This window comes from Copadichromis virginalis, linkage group LG19, assembly GCF_057382275.1.
Source record: "Copadichromis virginalis isolate Kocher_CV1m ecotype Utaka linkage group LG19, C_Virginalis_male_GT1.1, whole genome shotgun sequence".
Classification (NCBI taxonomy): Eukaryota; Metazoa; Chordata; class Actinopteri; order Cichliformes; family Cichlidae; genus Copadichromis; species Copadichromis virginalis.
In genome coordinates this window covers 34,573,388-34,589,661 of record NC_140636.1, presented here as the reverse complement: position 1 = coordinate 34,589,661, position 16,274 = coordinate 34,573,388, and the positions used below count along the sequence as shown (strand labels likewise).

The following is a 16,274-nucleotide window of genomic DNA, read 5'->3' as shown; positions in this document are numbered from 1 at the left end:
CAGGCGGCCCGCCGGTTTATTGTTATATCCAGCATTAAGTTCAAGTCAGAAAAAAATACAACGAACATTAAGTAACTGACGGTTATATTTGGGTCGGGGTGACTTCGGTTCCTACATTTAAACTAACAATATAACTTTGGGAGCACAGGAATATGTTTATACACCTGCAACCAAAGCAATGTATTATATTATATGTAATTATTTTCAAGGGGACCAATATCAAGCTGTTGCAGTGTTACTTTTTATGTTTTTACATGGATATTACTGGAATGATCTTTTGAACTCTATGACTTTTATCAGATTTCTAAACATTTCTGAGCTTTTGGGGATATCTCAAGTAGTCAATCATATTTTAATTATCAACACTGAAAATACCATGTCTAGTAAAGACATGCTTCATGTTATTGTACAGAACATAACAATTTAAAGGTTTCCTTCAACTTCAAAAATGTAGAAAACTTTACATGTATAGATACAGAATGCAGTATCACTGTTTATTGATCACATTAAAATGTAAACAGAGTCGGTAATAGTCTTACATAGTATAAAAATAGTGTGTAACACACAGCACTAATGGCTAAATACAGTACCAAAATACTAAGTAATGAGTAAAATCAGAAAATCCCTAATCAAAATACAGTCTAATAGTTTCTAACTGTACAAAATTTAAAAACGAAAATCAGGGAGATGTAGCATTTAAACCTTTAAAACTTACTTTTTAAAAACTTTTTCCTTTCAGGCACTTTAGCTTATTGTTTTTAATTACAGTACACGTTAAATCTAGGAACAGAAGTTGTGATGTTAGTTAAGGCCTCTCAGAGACAAAGTTAAGATTCCCACTTACACCACAATCGGGCTTTCACATTGCATTGAGTTAGGTCTGCCTTAACAAGCATTCTTCATGCATGATAGACAACGTCAGGTGCAAATGCTGTGACACAAATACTAAGACACGTAGAATTTCAGTCAGTACCTTTTAAGAATCACTTCTTTGTGCAAACACTACTCTGTCAGTTTTAAGTCCCTTATACTCAGAACAGGTGCAAGTCACATCATTAGTGTCATCTTCCTGCAAAGCAGACTAGAACTCCCAGGAGTCCATCCACTTCAGATCAGCCATGGCGCTGCCCGGCTCGTGTGCTAGTGGACCCGTCATGCCATAGGACAGCGGATGAAACAGGTAGAAACTGACAGACAGTGAATGGATCAAAGTCAGTTACACTAAGTAGATGAAATACTTCCATTCTTGTGCTAAAATGGGCTATGAGATCTAAAGTCACAGCAGCAAGAAGTTCAGTGTAATTATTCTTTTAATATTTAGTAAGAATTAGCAGAGAAGCTTCTTTCTGAGAGCCAGATGAGAAGGTTGTAATCCTATTAGAATATCTGTATGATAGTCCATCCAAACTTGAAAACTGTATTAAATCTACATGATATACATGACAATATATAGCATATTAAGAGCACCTGCTTCCTTTAACTTAAATGATTTATCAATCATGATGGGCTGTAGGTATTAATCTTGTCATTAACTCTCAACAAAACAATAACAATCCTTTAATAATTCATAATCTTTTCATCCACAGCAAACAGAGTCTGCTACAAGAACTTCATGGCTAATTAAACCATTAGGACCATCAAGAGCATCAATCAAAGTATAAAACAATAGTTGGACTATCATAAGGAACTACATTATGTAGCAGATACCTCACAGTAATGATAGGCTGTTTCTGACAGTGTTAAGAACAAGCTGATTCTTCATAGTACTCAGCTCACCTGTAAAGAATACTAAACAGAAGCAGCAGCTGCCCAGCTCGCTGGAACCAATAGGAATAAGGTGGGTGGAGTAGAAGGTCAGCACTTCTGAAAAGGATGTCTAACGTCAGTCCTGGAGGAAAAAAATACAATTATTTAACCAAAATTGCAAAAACTGTCTGTCAAGTATGCAAAACTGAGATAACTGTGTCCTAAACACTGTCGACTCTAATGCAAGCCATTAAGTGAAGTAAGCTGTAAGTGAAGTATTGGCGACACTTTCACCCACCAAACCTGCTGAAAAAAGGTTCTTATGTGTGGCTTCTACTTCACTTCTGTACCCCTGCACTCCCCTCTACACGTTATAGTTGGAATACAGAAATCCAGCACAGTTTGGTACCTGTTAACATGCTGCTGAAGAGCATTGCAGGGAAGTAGTGGTGAAAGTAGAGGATACGACCCATGGTAAAAAAAGGTGCATAATGCAGGAGCCAACCAAGCATCAGCAGTCCACCTCCTCTCACAAGCACAAGAGAATGCTCTGAATCACAGGACAATAACGCTTTACTTAAAGTCACGATGCAAACACATACTGTTAAGGCACCATTATTTACCATACCTATTCTTTGTTGGCCCAATGAAAAACCTCTTTGGGTGGCTATGGAAGCCACCGCCACCATGGTGAGATACAACCCCAAACTGGCCAGATTTATCCACCACACCACCTGAAAACCATTTTCACCATGAGGACACTGATCTGCTGGTTAAATGAGATTGTAAGCATAAAACTTAAAAACAAACTTACAGGGTTCCCCAGCAGGTAAACGCGGTACTCTGTCGCATTTACTCCTGAAAACCTCAAGCCCTTCACGGAAAGAAATTACATGAAGTTAAAAGATATTAAAAAAATAATTTTATTTATTTATATTTAAAGCACCTGGTAGTTGATTGGCCAGTGCCAAGGTTTGGAATTCATCTCATTGTCTTTGGGTTTTAAGCCACTATTTCCCTAAAAGACAATAAAATAAAATGAAAAGAAATGAAGATGCACTTTCTTTTAAAGCAGATGAGCTTATTTATTCTCTTATTATTACTTACTCTAAACATAACAATATGGGACTCCAGTAAGATTTCCAGAAAATTGGGCTTCAGCACAGACAGACTAATGTTGGGTACTGCCAGAACACACAATACACAACATGTTAGCTGCTGTCTGACATCAAGAAGTGCAAACACAAAATAGGAATGAATGAATTAATCATACATTTTGGATTAATATGGTCCTCAATGTTCCACTGAGAGCTTGGGGTCTCCTTCAAGTAGGGACTACAGGTCACCTCTATTTGTTCCCAGCCCCTAAACAGAAACAACACTTGTAGTGCATTGTGTACAAATCGGTTGTGTACAAAGTCATCTCAAATTTAAAAGTATGCTCGTTTTACCACTTTGGAAGAGTTTTGCCAGAGGAGTAAAGCACACAGCCGGTAGCTCGATGTAGAAAGCGAACTTTGCTGCGCAGCACCTTTACTGGGTCACCCTTCCGACCTCCGCACACCTCCACCTGCCACAGGTCATTGGCGTCCCCTGTGCCATTCTAAGAACAGACCAAAAATAATTTTAGTGTTGGGGTACAGAACACCCATAAAACCCCAAAACAGAATATGCAATAAATCTGTCGAGTCCAACTGAATCTGTATTTTTAGTGCAGATGTTATGTTAAAGCCTTCCTTACAATGCCATAACCTGTAACCTGGAAGTGCTTCTTGGTCAGAGGCGCCTCATGGAGGTGACTGTGAAGGTTACGAGTTGTCCTGAAAGAAAAACACACACACAAAGAGATTTGGGATAGAACTGAGACTGAATCACTTTAAATAAAATGTGCATTTTTCTTGTCACTCATAATACTTACTCTTTATGCTCCAGTCGAATGATATCACCATGGCGAACAAGATCAGGGTTGCCAGATTGAGCTTATTAAAAAAACAAAACCCCAAAACAATAGATATGAACAATAAAACAACAACTCTTTATCCCAGCTGGATTTTAACATTGTATTTGGCAACATTGTTAAATATATCAACGTCAGTTCCTCACAATTATTATCTTGTTGTCTGTGAACCACCCACAAGTTGTTGTAGTCCTTATGGAGGTAGGCTGTCACCTGTAAGCAAAGAAATTATAAGAAAACATTTAAAGTTAAAAAAACAAAGAAACTACAAATATAAATATATAAAATATTTCAGTTTTCAACAAGTAGCCTGACCTGCTGCTGCCTTGCGCCAACTCCTTCTGGGTATAAGTGCCAATGAGAGTGCAAATAACCTCCAGCAATACGGAGGTTTTTTATCGTAACGGTAGAGCCAAATGCCAGGTCTGCATGAGAAAATCAACAAATCATAGGATCACTACCATCGTCAGAAAATGTAAATTAATAAATTAAATTAAACTTTTTTTTGTTATGTCTCACATAACCACATAATGCACACAATCAAAAAAAATTTAAATAGCTAAGAGACTTAATAAAGTCCAATTATTTTACTGTTAAACAATTAATTTGCATTTAATAATATTTATATTATAATAATAATAATGGATTGGATTTATATAGCGCTTTTCAAGGCACCCAAAGCGCTTTACAATACCACTATTCATTCACTCTCACATCCACACACTGGTGGAGGCAGCTACAGTTGTAGCCACAGCTGCCCTGGGGCAGACTGACAGAAGCGAGGCTGCCATATCGCGCCATTGGCCCCTCTGGCCAACACCAGTAGGCAAGTAGGGTAAAGTGTCTTGCCCAAGGACACAACGGCCAGGACAGAGAGCCCAGGGATCGAACCGGCAACCTTCCGGTTACAGATGCGATTCCCAACCCCCTGAGCCACGGTCGCCCCAATCTGTAATCTTACAGAACATATTTCTTTATATTTTGCTTCGAAGGAGCAAGACTTTGTTGCAATGCAGTTCCTTATTTTAAAAGTGCTCTTCTAAAAGTCTTTCTTTGGACATCGGCTGCTTTTTCACTCAGTTTCAGTCCAGTCCTCGTCTCTGATCACAGCAATATTTTTTGTCTGTTAAGCCACTTAAGAATCAATTTTAAATTGTTTCTTTAGGCACACTGTTAGTAGAACTCTGGTACAATAACATGCCATTTGTTTCCATTTATTTAGCAAAGATAACACAGTTTGACAGGCACAAAATTATTGCACCAAGGTGATTCCCAAAGTAAAAGTGGAAAACCTGGCATACATCATGTGAAGTGTGCCGTAAAAATAATTGAGGAAACTGGACAAGTGGAGGACAAAAGAAGAAATGCCAGGTCTAAAAACTAACTGTAGGAGATCAACAGCATCTAAAAGTCATGTCCTTAAGAAATGCATTTAGTCAAAGCTGTTAGGTTTGCTTTTGCACTGATCCTGAGAATGAGACCGATCTGTCTTCCCACAGCCTTTCCCGAAACCAACCCATACAGTTAGAGGAAAGCACAAAATGAAAACAGAACTTATCAGTGAGCGAAACAGAACCCAAATTGCTGTCTCCAAGTCTTCTGTGATTTATGCCACCGCAAATATCACAAACATAAATTTGTGTGATGCAATGTAGTATTGCAACGGCTTCGACTTTGTAATAAAGACTCGGACTGCGTTCTACAAACAAATGATCAAACAATTAGTAAATAATGATTAGTAATCAATATATCATTTGACATTTACGGTAAATAACTATTAACAATTGGTGAATTAACGATAGATTTCCCATTTATCAGCAACAGTTGATGTCAAGGTGTTACATCATGGAAACAAGTAAAATAATTACATTTATTCAGAGTGTCTATTGAAATGTTTTGAAAAGTAACAAGTGGTCCTTGCACCAACCGCTTAAGGGATTAAACCCTTGATAGTGAAATCCTTATAAAACTTTCCCAGGACAGTAAAATGTAAGCAAACCTTTCAGCCCATCTGGCTATCATATTAGAGGAATGTCTACGTTTCTCTTTGACCTCTTTTTCCACTTTCTGAGTAGCGTTTAAGTAAACACAGCTGCAGTGACATTTGGTTTTATTTAGAGCTCTGTTTGCAACTCACACTCAGGCATAGATGCATTGTGTAGGTTGTTCCCAATTAGACGAGACTGAAAGGCCGAACTGAAGAAACCATCTCCTGGTCCACTGGCAAGAAAAAAAACACAATGATTACTCACATAATACGGTGAATGTCAACATATGTGTACTTATTAAACACCCATTCTCACCTTTTGTTCAGCACAACAAAGTGGACAGCAAATATTGTAACATAGAGGATGAGGGGAAGCAGGATGAGTGCAAAAGCCCGAGCAAGAAAGTGCTTTGCAATGTCCACCTGGTGCCAGGAAACATGAGGAAAAGGGCGGTCAAACCTCCAATAACCACTGACGATATCGGCACCAGTAAGCTTAGTAATATCCTGCTGTTTACCAGCGAGAGACTCATATCTCCCAGAAGTCTCCATAGGTCCCAGATTGTGTTCAGTCCCACCAGGATGATGACAAACAGACCCACAAACTTTACCCCCAAAGCCCCAGCAAGGTTTATACCAGTAAGTACCAACCAAAGCCACCAGGAGGCACTGAAGGACCTGGAAAAAGACGAAAGAAAAGAAAAGATTCAGTAGGGAAGAAGGAAAGTAGTTAATATTATTAACAGGCCATAGTGAACCTTTCACCTTTGACAAACAGATTCTATTGGTGTCCTACCTATATCTCTGCTGGTTGAATTTCACCATACTCAGCACTGCTGCCATGATGAAAAACATGAGTATAGGGTCTAACAGGATGTACTGGGAGATGGTGATGCAGCCAGTGTCTGTCAGAAAGGTGTTGAACATATTGATTCACCTCAACATACACAGTAATCAAAGGAGGTATCAGCTGAAAAGGAAGACGATGACCAGGATGGAAAATCATTTTTAAGTCACTCTGAGTCAGAGTCATAGTGTAGTCATTTCTTCACTGCTTACATACTGTTCGTATGTGTAAGAAATCCATAGCAACTTTCATCATAAGACAATTAAATGATGATTTACCAAATATGAGCAAGGTAGCAGCGATGATAGCAGCGGTGCAGGAGTTAGACAGCTCCAGCACTATAAGGTAGGCAAAGATGGGGAGGAAGGAGCCCAGCGTGGCGCAAAACTGCAGGAAAGGAGGAAGAACAAACAAATCAGCACCTTGAATTCATTTCTTAGGTATTTCTTACATTTGTCTATTAAAACTGTATCGGCAATCAATTAGGAAATTCCATGTCGACTGCATACATGCTTCCAGTCTGACAATCTCTGAGACATTTCTTCATAAAGAAACTACCAATTTTGAGCTTTCTAATATTTTAAGTTTGCATATAAAATATACATATTTTGTGATGAAGTTAGGGGCATTATACATTTTCCCCAAACTAATTTTTTAAATATTTACATTTTTCTTTATAAGCACAGCCCCAGAGGGTACATTTCAATACTTGTGAAATTGACAGACTTTATGAAAAAGAGCATACATTTAGTATGGTGGTTAGCAATACCTCACAGAAAGAACGTTGGGTTCAAATCGACCATCCTACTGGGACCTTTCTGAGTGGAGTTTGTATGTTTTCCAGGTACTTTGGCTTCCTCCCACAATCCAGAAAGATACAGTTTGTGGGGTTAGGTTAACTGGTGATTACGCAGAAAATGCACTTCAGAAAAGGCCCCTGGGATCAGCACAAAAAGTCTTTTTTTGTATTAACATGCAAACTAATTTCAATTCAATTCAATAAAAATTTAATTTAGCAGATTTACTGTTAAGAATCATATCATAAACCAGGATTTTTTAATCAGGGAAATCAGAGAGTGTCAGACAGGGAATTCTTATATTTGGTCAATTCATGTTTTGACCCAAAAAGCAGTTTTCCAAGTGTGACAAGCAGCATACCCCTCTCATCCCCCAGTAGTTTTGGTTTTCATATTTATCTCCTGGCTTTATGAAAGGAAAGGTGCCATCGTAGCCACTCATGTAACCAGCCAGCCCTATCAGCATCTGCAACAGAGTGTCAAAGGTCAACAGGTACGGGACTGAAGAGCCTTGCATGAAGACAGACCAAAGACATACTCTGCCATCTCACCTTCCCAAGAGGAGGGTGGACATCAAAGAAGAAGGTCCTGTTGATGTAGTAGCTCCCCATTTTTCCAAAGTGAGTCTCATCCCAGCTGAAAGACCCAAATCACTCATCTTGTAAACAAGACTCAAAGTAAGCATTGCTTCATGGAGTAAATGTCACTCACCACACATGAGGGGGCTCAGTTATCATGTAGAGGCGTGTAGAAAAAGACAGCCCTGCCACCAGCATTAGCAGCACTTTGCTTGGAGACTCAATGCTTTCTCGAGCCAAAAACTGACCAGATGGTCCGTTTGAGGACTGTGTGTCACCTCCTGCTAAGTGTCCAGCAGTTTGACTGTTCTTGTCCTTGGACACAGGAGTGAATGTGGTCTGAAAGCTCTTTTCTGGTGTGGGGCATGTTTTCCTGTTCCGTAGTGCTAAGGTGTTCCACTTTGGAGTGCATTCTGCTTTTGCCATTAGGAAAATAATCCTGTAATACAAACGACTAGATCCCTTTCCCACCAGGTAAATCAGTATTTGGGTGATACTACCTAACCATATGATATGTGGTGATACCTAACTGCGCTGTCAGGGGGCGAGGAGCTAGACTCAGCACGGATATAAATAGGAAGAAACGTTTGAACAGCTAGCAGCACTTCTCAAAGCTGTGTGTCAAAACAGGCGATACAGACAGTGAACGTCACACCTACTCTACTCAACAAATTACAACACATGATATCAGTTACACTGCCCCCAACTTAATGACAAATTTCTTCAATAACCCCCCTCTCTAACTTTCTAGCTAAGTACGCCGCTGGTCCAATGGCGACATTTAGAACGATATTAGCTAGGAGCTAACAGTCTACAATTACTGCTTAATTAATCAGTGGTTTTACATTAGGAGGAGCCCGGCACCTTACGGGAGGTTGTAGCTCGAGTCAATGAAACACGTTTGAGACACGCTGGCTTCTAGGAGATGTATTTCTGTGTAATACATCCACGTATTTATGTGGACGATGGATGATGAAAGAATAAACTAAATTTCCCAAAATCCTTCTTCTTCTTCTTCTTCAGTCAAGTTTAACGGCAGCTTGCATCCAAAACTGTTGCATTACTGCCATCTCCTGGCTGTTAACCGTCCGTCACTCCTGAACCCTCAGATCCTCATGATGAGACCAGTACTTCTCAAAAAACGAAAAACCACCACTTTCCCTTCACCACGACTTAACTTTTTAACCACTTGTTCAAACGTAAGTTCCTCCCAAAATCCTTCTGGGATGCCGTAGGGATACCTACGGATCCCTGAAAGGGTCATGTTGGCATGTTAGGAATTTTTCTTTGAGATTTTTCTAAAATATTGTTTGTTAATATTGTTTAATATTGTGTTTGTACATTTCCGTTTTCCTTAATACACTCATGGTATACTCACCAGATCAGGGAGCCGCTTTTTAGACTGCGAATAAACGCATTTAAAATTTGGCCAATGTGGAAAGGCGTGAATACGTTGGTGTAGTTCAGAAGTAAGCCCACTAGAGGGAAATATAGTATAATAAGTACGTTTAATTAATAAGAGAACATCTCACGGTAGATTTTGTTAACACAGTATGCACTTGCTGACCCCACACTCGTTAGCCTAGTGGATACACATTTTTTAGGAACTGGATTTGGTCCATCACTGATCAGTCTTGCGCTGCAATGTTGAATCATTTTTCTTTGACATTTTAAGCTTTTAATTTACCACAGTTTGAAGAAAAACGGTCAGCATGTTTGTGTGTGTTCATATCTGTCAACCCCTGCATTTAAAACAAGTGTATTAATTTAAATAAAATGTTATTTTGTCATAGATCATCCTAACAAATAGTTGTCAAAACAAAAGGAAAAGTATTATCTTTATTTAGCTTTATTTTGTATTTTTAAACGTAGTTTAAGAAATTTGTAGTGCAGTAGAAACAGGTGCAAATTGTAGGCTTTTGTTATGTTTTGAGTACAATTATTTTTTATTATTTTTTATTTACGTGGCTATAGCTATATATGGGTAGGATTCAATTGATTACTTAATAAAATTCGATTAAATGTTTAGTAATAAAAATCTAGAGGGTTTTTTTTGTTTTCCAGAAAATAGTAATACTCATTCAGGAACATGTATTCATATTGTTATAACTTGTTACTGTAATATACGTATATATCATTCTTTATATAAAACTTTGGCCTTCAGATCAATCTTTTGACCCTGAAGCTGAGGTCAGAGGTCAAATGTGACAAGATAATTTTTATTGTTTTATGTTGCTTTCTATATGTTGACAGGACACAACATACGTGTAAGAATCTGTCATGGTCTGCGACTCCGTGTTTATGTTTAGTTTATTAGTATTCTGTGGTTTTGGTTACCTTGGGTGTTTGTACTCTTCTGTTTCATGGTTCATGTTCCTATGTTCTGTGTCCCCCAGTCTGTGTTAAGTTGGTGTGTTATGTCATTGCGTGTATGTGTTTCCTGTTTTATTGTGAAGGTCTGCGTCTTATGTGAGTGTTTTCAGTTTGCCTCCCTAGTCTCGTCACGTTAATCACTCCCAGCTGTGTTCCCCACCTGTGTGTAATCTCCCTGTGTTCTCTGAGTGTTTTTAAGTTGTGTCTTCTGTCATAGTAGTTGCTATTTCGTCTGTGTTGTTTCCCCTCGGTCTCCCTGCGTCTCTCCACGTGTATTTCCCCGGACCTCCCTGCATCTTCGTTTCTGGTTTGTTTTGTTAGTTTTACCCAGTTTAGGTTTTCCTGTTTCACCATCACCCACACCATTGCTGTTTGTATTTTCTTTTGTTTAATAAATACTCATCTGCACCAGAGCTGCCGCATTTTGGGTCCTATCTCCTATTCCACACGTCTGCCACCCGCGGTCGTGACAGAATCATAGTCATCACAGTATTTATCGAAGTCATAAGGCTTTTTGTCCATTTTTGACCAATAAATCATTGAGCTGACCCTGAAGACCTTGGTGGGTGTAAGCCAGATTTTAATGGATTTTAAACATCACATCATTCTACACCCCTGCAAAGTTTCTCAAGCCTTTTTGAGCTAATGTGTTTACAGACAGAAAGAATGGCGTGCACGCAAATGCTACCAAAAACGTAACCTCCTTAGCAGAAGTAATAAAAAAATCAAAATAACTCTGCTTCAATTTATATGGCTTCTCAAACAAATTTACTTTAATAATAATTCAGTAACATCAGTAGTTCCTAATAAGGCTTAATTTATTTCAGAGGGGAAAACACTGACATTTGTGAAAAAGAAAAGAAAGAAATCCTACACGTGTTTAACGACAAGATGTGTTTCTGCATCAATACTTTTACTTCAGAATGATTTGAAAGCTTATAGTACAATTAAACTCTATTTTAAAAATATAAAATAAGTTATTAGTTTTTATTTATTGATTGAAATTGTTCCAACAATTACCACCAAACATATCATGATTACAAAATAATATGCCCATGATTGGTGTAGATACTTTAACCACACTGTTTGGGAACCTCACAGCTTTGTGTAGCAATAAGCCCTAATGACTTTAATGATCATCATTTGTATATTGCATACTAAAACAAACTTACTGTTCTTGTTTTATCCCAGTAAACTCCCCAAATTACTCTGCGCGTATACACATGATGAATGCAATGTGTGTTGGGTGCTATTTGTCAAAGTAAATTATCAAACGTGTAGATCTTTTTTTATGTTTTATTTTGATGACTGATAGTGATTACAGTCAAGAGGTAAACAAAATGAATGAGCATGATGTTTCCACTGACCACAGCTTTACATTTATCTCAGGTTATTTGTGGTTTTGAAAGATTTTAAATATTCTTTTAGTTCTTTTAATTCTTAAAGTTATGATTCAGGTGATGATTTAACCAGAAGAGAATAGTGGATGTAGAAAACAACACAAAACATTTATACAACTGTAGGTTTATAGGCTGGGGAAGCAGGTTAATGGCAAAATGTAGTCATCCTCCAGACTCTGAATTAGACTTTAATGTTTCTGTGTTGCTGCAATTTCATCCTGAAAATACAAGACTACAAGGCACGTGTGGTTACTCAGAAACCAGAAAGCTGATACTGTCTATGATACATTCATGACATAAGGATCCACCAGAGACTAAAGCTCACAACGACTAATATTTAGCTGTAAAGTTGTGATGTGCAGAAGTGGGTGCTCGCCTTCCAAAAGCATCGTCTTTGCAATGGAGGAGTCAGAATGTCTGTAATTAGAACAGTGCTGCCACTTCCAAAAAATATAATTCATTGTCTGCTCCACAGGGCAGGGTATTCACACAGTTCCTCTGGTACAGTGTCAGCCACTCTCCTCATACATAAAAAGAAATGCTTTAAAAAACATTTTTACAGACATATAAATCTACAAAAAGCTATAATGACAGATATTTCTTACATTTTATGTTTTATGTTGAACAAAATATTTGTTGTGCTATAATGCAATGAGAGAATATATAACAAAAATAATACATAGTACTAGATCTGTACAAAATATACCAAACCTCTCCAACAAATGAAGCCTTTGTCTTTACATGTGTTCAGAGATGCAGACATGGGAAGTGTCTGGATGTGAGATTCGAAACCAAATATGTTATGTGTGGAAAAAGAAATCCTTTTGCCTGTTTGATGTGGTTGCATGAAACAAATTTGCCCTCGCACACTTTCAAAGCCAACAAAGAGAATCAACGCTGTGATCGTCTACTGTAAAACAAGCTTAATACTGTTAATAAGAAAGGTACTGTTTTCCTACATTGCTGCTGATATCGCATGAAAATGGAGTCAAACATAAGAAGACAGGTTCTATACGCTCACTGTCCATTTCATTAGGTACAACTGTTTATCTGCTCCTTAATGGAACTTGCTAATCGGCCAATTACATGGCAGCGACTCTACAATTTAGTAAATAGACCTGGTCATAACGAGTTGATGAAGATCAAAGTACGTATCAGATGCTGCTGAGATTTTTCCCACATGACCATCTGTAGGTTTTAGAAGAAGGGTCTATGTACATGTTAAACTTTGAATCAGATTGGCTACGGCAGCAAACGACCAGACTGGGCGCTAGGCCTGTCAGGTTCACCAAAATTGGACAAACAAAGATTGGAAAAACGCTGCCTGGTCTGATGAGTCTCCGTTTCTGCCATGACATTTAGATGGCTGGGTCAGAATTTGGAATAATCAACATGAAAGCATGGATCATTGGTTCTGGTGGTGGTGGTGTAATGGTGTGAGGGATATTTTCTTGGCACATTTCTACTCCTGAGAACTGAGAGAAAAAAAATCTTTTAGTTGAACTTTTTTTGTGATTTGTTTGTCCACTACAGAGGACATAAATGAACAAGCTGGGTCTCAGGAGCATAAGCAGAGATCCCACCTGGGCTCATTAGTACCAAATAAGTCCACCAAAGTATTGTTGCTGATCATGTCCATCCCTTTATGACCACTGTGTATCTTCAAATGGCTGCATCCAGCAGGAAAATACTCTGTGTCACAAAGTTCTAATCATCTCAAACTGGTTTCTTCAACATGAAAATGAGATCACTGCACTTAAACTGACCAAAATCTCTGCTGAATGTTTCCAGGACCTTGTTAAATCTATGCCACAAATAATTAAGGCAGTTCTGAAGGCAAAAGGGGGCCCAAACCAGTACTAGCAAGGTACACCTAATGATCTGGTCAGTGAGAGTACATCACAATGCTTTCCATGTGTCACACAGATCATCTTATACATCTACAGTCTCTCCATGCCCACATAAAGGGTGAAGCTGGTATTATGGAAGCTTCGCTGCTTTGACCTCCCAGTTCTCAGTCCAGAGCTTCTTCAACGGCAGCTTGTAGGTCATCTTAAAGGAAGACAGCTGTGGGAAAAGTTCCGTGTTGAATTTCTGTTTAGTCCAATGTAACTGAGACTGAGAAATTGATGAGAGGTTTGACAGTGATGAGCATCCCGATATACAGTATGGCTGATTTCTGATGACATTCCTTCTTTTACAAAATACATTTATTATTTCCCCACACTGTCTCTGACATCAATTACCGAGACAAGTAAAACGAGACGAATCAAGTACGCCATCTGAAATATTTTGCTTTCTTAGTTAGCAGAGGCCCGTCATGTAAATGAAATAAATAACACACAAAAAGAGAAGGTGATAGAGAAAATAAAGTGGAAATATATATATCTGCATATCAAATTGCCTGGGCTTACTGAATAAAAAAAGTCCACAAAATCCCTTTAAGGCAAATGGATATTTGGAGAATGCTAAATCCCATGTAATACATTCACTGCACAATTCCTGGTCCTCTTGAATGTGTGTGAGGGGGATATAATGCATCCTGTGCTGAATGCAAGTGTGTGTTTTCTATATGTACATGTTTCAGTATGTGTGCGTGTGGTATGTAGGGAAACGAGACTGGACGTTTCAGCATTACTGTTGGAGGTTTAGAGTCAAGCCCTGGGGGAAAATGGGCAGAGAAGCCGGCACTCCAACATACTCAGTTTCCTGCCTCCCTAAGCCTAGACTCTGGGATCGCCGGGATGCATTTGTGTGGCTTGGCGGAGGCCACGAAGCCCGGCAAGCAGGTGCATTTGTACGATCCCTCTGTGTTTGTGCACTCCCCGTTCTGACACAAAGGCACTTTGTCGCTGATGTCCTCACACTCGTTTATGTCTGAGGAGAAAGGACACAGCATGAGTTAGTCAGCAGGGAGAATCCCAGAAGGAAAAGCTGCCTATGACACATCTGCTGCTGAGGGGTCACCTCAAAATTATAATTCTTCCCTTTCCCGTCCTTTCCATGTTAAACTCCAACAAATTTGAGTTCTGTTCTAACTTTTCATCGTGATAAATGATCACATCAGAAACTATGATTTAAACACATGAAAATACTTTTGATAATTACTTGTTTTTCAAGAAAATAAATCAAACAGCTAATAGTTCTCAAATGTGAGGATTAGGTGCTTTCTCTTGAAGTATTGTTCGACTCACATCATACAGTACACAAATCAGTGAATGCATCAGGGGTAATTTGGGGTTCAGCTTCCTGCCAAGGACACGCGATATGTGGACTGGAGGAGGTGGGGATCAAACCACCAACCTTCTGATAAGTGGACAGCTCATCCTATCTCCTCAGCCGTAGCTGCTCAACAAGTGACCAACACAAGTGTTTTAATTACTTTCACAAAGGTTTGCTGTTGGAGTTACTTTCCCTCAACACGATAAACGTGTTGCATAGAATCTCATATATCTTTAATCAAACATGCCGTCATGTTGCGTGTCAGCTGGACAGGATCTGCACTCGATTTCCCAGCCATCTTGAGAGCTGGACTTCTAAGAATGATGGTAAAATTAACAATCCACTGGATTGTGTTTCCTTTTGGCCTTCAACAGGTTGTTCTTTCTCTTTTCCAGCATGGGAGGTCTGATTGTCATTTCATAGCAGTCAATCTCAAATGACCCTCTTTGTGTTTATGTCATGTTCTGCTGGGGAAACGCTAGCGGTGAGATTTATAAAAGGAGGCAGGGCATGAGTTGCATAGCTCCCACATGTTTCCACGGTTTTCAATGACTTTTCTTGAGAAAACTGGCTAACCTTGAAGTCGATAAGCCTGTAGCGGACACAATCTTGCAATCATAGAATTTCATTACTAAAAGACAGACTCTGTTTTCTTACAAAACAAACAAAGTACATTTATAAAAAATATCTCATGTAACACACAAGTGGCTAAGATTCAAGGCCTCCTTGCTCTTGGCAGTGTACAACCAGGGAATGTCAAACCAAAGGGTAACACACGATGGTTTTGTGGAGTACACGGCTTTCATTAGTTTCCCATAAAACATAAGTTAATGCAAGGTTGTTAAATTTAAAGCTTCTCCTTGAGGGCAAAGATTTACTGCATGAAGAGTTAACCTACTGGCTCCAGAAGTTTGAAACATGAAAGCAGAGTTCACTGTGGTTTGTTTTCAAGATTCAGCACCATATTTTTAAATGAGATATGATGTTATATGAAGTGACTGATTCTCCTATTGATCCAAGGAAGCCCCTGAACATTCTTTATTAGGAAAACATGATCTAAATGTGGGCAGCCTACTGAGAAGGCCCCTAAAGATGCTGCAGGAAAAACCCACCTATACAGGCCATCTTGTCTAGATCAAGTTCATAACCGTCTAAGCAGTCGCAGGTGTAGCCCTCTCGCACTCGAACGCAGCGACCGTTTTCACACCCATTCAGGATTCCACATTCCTCCGCCCGGAGACCTTCAAAACCTTCATAGCGTTCTGATTGGACAAATATACAGACAGACATGATATTGTTGCAACATTTATTTAAAGAAAATATTTTCAAACTCTCATAATGCTAGATGTCAGTTGACCTGTTAGGAC

General features: G+C 38.9%; 2 protein-coding genes across 2 annotated transcripts in view; both read right to left on the bottom strand.

The window, feature by feature from the left end:
* Nucleotides 1-480: 480 nt before the first annotated feature.
* On the bottom strand, nucleotides 481-9,140 carry pomt2 (protein-O-mannosyltransferase 2). Its single transcript, XM_085441818.1, has 21 exons — nucleotides 8,046-9,140; nucleotides 7,886-7,970; nucleotides 7,696-7,800; nucleotides 6,816-6,924; nucleotides 6,487-6,595; nucleotides 6,209-6,368; nucleotides 6,007-6,113; nucleotides 5,841-5,923; nucleotides 4,019-4,128; nucleotides 3,850-3,916; nucleotides 3,665-3,725; nucleotides 3,488-3,566; nucleotides 3,198-3,349; nucleotides 3,020-3,111; nucleotides 2,854-2,930; nucleotides 2,693-2,764; nucleotides 2,561-2,620; nucleotides 2,375-2,480; nucleotides 2,156-2,296; nucleotides 1,777-1,888; nucleotides 481-1,187 (listed from the first exon to the last, which is right to left on the bottom strand). The coding sequence occupies exons 1-21, from the start codon at nucleotides 8,336-8,338 to the stop codon at nucleotides 1,082-1,084; spliced, it is 2,286 nt and encodes a 761-aa protein (XP_085297944.1). The 5' UTR covers nucleotides 8,339-9,140; the 3' UTR covers nucleotides 481-1,081.
* A 2,427-nt stretch (nucleotides 9,141-11,567) lies between these two features.
* LOC146686653 (latent-transforming growth factor beta-binding protein 2-like) overlaps nucleotides 11,568-16,274 on the bottom strand; it is a 94,041-nt gene continuing 89,334 nt past the window's right edge. Inside the window, exons 40-41 of the mRNA XM_085442578.1 lie at nucleotides 16,020-16,169; nucleotides 11,568-14,562 (exon numbers count right to left, since the gene is read on the bottom strand). Coding sequence (XP_085298704.1) covers nucleotides 14,387-14,562; nucleotides 16,020-16,169 — 326 coding nt within the window. The 3' untranslated portion in view covers nucleotides 11,568-14,386. The remainder of the gene's footprint in view (nucleotides 14,563-16,019; nucleotides 16,170-16,274) is intronic.